Here is a 2,996-nt window from a genome sequence, read left to right on the forward strand (position 1 = left end):
TTTTTGTTTCATCTGACATCACATGGACAAAGATAAGACCTTCTGTGGTCAGATGAAACAAAAATTGTGCTGTTTGGCCACAATACCCAGCAATATGTTTGGAGGTGAAAAGGTGAGGCCTTTAATCCCAGGAACACCATTCCTACCGTCAAGCATGGTGGTGGTAATATTATGCTCTGGGCCTGTTTCGCTGCCAATGGAACTGGTGCTTTACAGAGAGTAAATGGGACAATGAAAAAGGAGGATTACCTCCAAATTATTCAGGACAACCTAAAATCATCAGCCCGGAGGTTGGGTCTTGGGCGCAGTTGGGTGTTCCAACAGGACAATGACCCCAAACACACGTCAAAAGTGGTAAAGGAATGGCTAAATCAGGCTCGAATGAAGGTTTTGGAATGGCCTTCCCAAAGTCCTGACTTAAATGTGTGGACAATGCTGTAGAAACAAGTCCATGTCGGAAAACCAACAAATTTAGCTGAACTGCACCAATTTTGTCAAGAGGAGTGGTCAAAAATTCAAGCAGAAGCTTGTGGATGGCTACCAAAAGCGCCTTATTGCAGTGAAACTTGCCAAGGGACATGTAAGCAAATATTAACATTGCTGTATGTATACTTTTGACCCAGCACATTTGCTCACATTTTCAGTAGATCCATAATAAATTCATAAAAAAACCAAACTTTATGAGTGTTTTTTGTGACCAACAAGTATGTGCTCCAATCACTCTATCGCAAAAACATAAGACTTGTAGAAATGATTGGAAACGAAACTCACGACAGCCATGACATTATGTTCTTTATAAGTGTATGTAAACTTTTGACCACGACTGTATATATATTGTTCTCAGCTTGTGCCCTATATTGGAGAAGAGCTGGTCAACTTCAGAGTGGAGCCTTGTAGTCCTGCTGTCCACCAGGAGAGGAAAGAAGTCCTTGAGGTATGTTGTGCTTCTCTTGTGTCATAATCTGCAAGCTGTGAAGTGTTGTTCAAGCTATATTTAGTGCCTAAATTGAAGCAAATACAGTGTAAACACTCCTAAACTAAATTGCTGACATATTATTATTATTATGAGACACCATGATATTAACCAGCCTTAAATTGTCGTTATATTTATGTGGAATTGATATGGTCACACCAATTCAAATTGCTCTTTTCCTTGTCTTATCCACAAACCCCCAATGTATTGTGAACATCCAGGTGCTTTGTGCATGCATATCTGCAAGGTTACATTTCAGCACCCAGAGAATAGCAAAAAATACGCCAATAATGGCCGCACCCATAAAAAGCCCTTATTTGCTTATTTTGATACGCCAAACTCTATAATAAGTCACTCCCAGTCATTAAACACACATTAAGGAATGTTCGCATGCATAGAGATCATTGTATTGTACTTCCAAAACGTATAGTTACACCACATTACAGCTTGTCAAAGCATCTTCCTGCTGGGAAAATGTAAAATGACGCGTAAAGATACTTCTGCTCCGCCGCTCCCTGTCTGTGGAACGCTCTCCCTGACCACCTGAGGGCACCACAGACTGGATGCTTTTAAAAAAGGCTTAAAAACCCTTCTTTTTAAAAAAGCTTTTTTTTTTTAGATATATGCATCCTAGTTTTAGCTATTTGGCTGTTCTAGTTTTTATTTGTATTTATTTTTTATTATCTTTTTATTTTTATTTTTTTTAATACACTGTAGCACTTTGAGGTTGTTTACTCAATGTAAAGTGCTTTTTACAAATAAAATCTATTATTATTATTAAAGCTGCAATACGTCTATCCAGCCTGGAGATGGCGCCAAATAACCACTCTATATTTAAGTTACAATAAGAATGGTTATACTTGTTATTAAATATGTCATTCATTTTTAATGTTGACGTAAATGGTATTATATAATAATGGAATTAACTATTTAAATATTTAATTGATTGTTAAAATTGTATTCATTATTGATGTCATTATTTCATGATTTATTGACCTAATGACACAGTTCATGAAATTAAATAATTAAATCAATCATTACTAAATATTTAAATAATTGTTGAAATGATTAAATAGCATTACAAAACTGAACAAATAACAGTACAATTATTATAATTAATGACACTAATGATTTAAAGATCAGTTATTTCTAAATTTGTTCCAACTGACCCTTCATAGACAAGGGTCTGCGTTTATATTCTCCCAGTTGACTCGTAGGTTACAAAGCACTCTAAAGTCGCTTCCTGCTTGACTCAAAGACCCCTCCCAATGTGGTCCGTACGCAGAAAGTGCGCCAGAAGAACCAGGAAATGAAGGTTCTCATGGATCAGATGAGGAACCTGCTGTGGGACGTCAACGCCATGTTGACTCTTAGGAAATGATCAATTTGATGCACAGACTTTTCAAATGTCCAAGTTGGCCATGGACTGCACAACGGATAAGGGGACATCTTATTTCTATAAGTTGCACTGTTTTTGTTTGGAGTTTATACCCGGAACCCACAATTATGTTGGGTTTTCTGTTTGATGAGCTCCACACTACTTTCCACCTCCTTTTTTTTTTTTTACTGCAATAAGTTATTGTGCATTTTTGCAAAGCAAATATTTCCTTTTTTGTGCCGCAATGTGTGAACTTATCATCTGACACTGATCAGAGCCATTCTTCCAGAAAACTCAGTGTGTTTATAATATTGTGCTCTTTATGTTCCCAATGTTGGTGGGTTCCAATTAAATCCCCTTGGCAGCTATGTTCATCTCAGGTGCCTTGTACAGGTCGTGTGTATGTGCTTCATTAGTCTTCCTCAGTGCTCGACACTGTTGACCTTTTGGATTTTCAGACTTTCTTGCCTGAGAATGTCCTTTTGCCGACCAGCATACTGGATTATATCTTCGTTTTTGGATTGTTTTTTCTTAATAAAAGGTATGAATAATAGAAGTTCTGCATCTCCTTAAACATTTAGAGTGGGGATCTTCCATGTTTTCCTGGCCAAGAACATCTAAACTGAGGAGTAAGCAGAGTGTTTA

At 37.2% G+C, this 2,996-nt stretch overlaps 1 protein-coding gene across 2 annotated transcripts in view; it reads left to right on the plus strand.

The window, feature by feature from the left end:
* LOC133621192 (mediator of RNA polymerase II transcription subunit 30) overlaps window positions 1-2,996 on the plus strand; it is a 71,040-nt gene extending 68,044 nt beyond the window's left edge. The window contains exons 4-5 of one of the 2 annotated variants that reach the window (XM_061983147.2): window positions 845-934; window positions 2,259-2,996. In XM_061983147.2, coding sequence (XP_061839131.1) covers window positions 845-934; window positions 2,259-2,354 — 186 coding nt within the window. In that variant the 3' untranslated portion in view covers window positions 2,355-2,996. The remainder of the gene's footprint in view (window positions 1-844; window positions 935-2,258) is intronic. The other variant, XM_061983148.2, reaches the window with a different exon arrangement.

This window comes from Nerophis lumbriciformis, linkage group LG21 (assembly GCF_033978685.3).
Source record: "Nerophis lumbriciformis linkage group LG21, RoL_Nlum_v2.1, whole genome shotgun sequence".
Taxonomy (NCBI): domain Eukaryota; kingdom Metazoa; phylum Chordata; class Actinopteri; order Syngnathiformes; family Syngnathidae; genus Nerophis; species Nerophis lumbriciformis.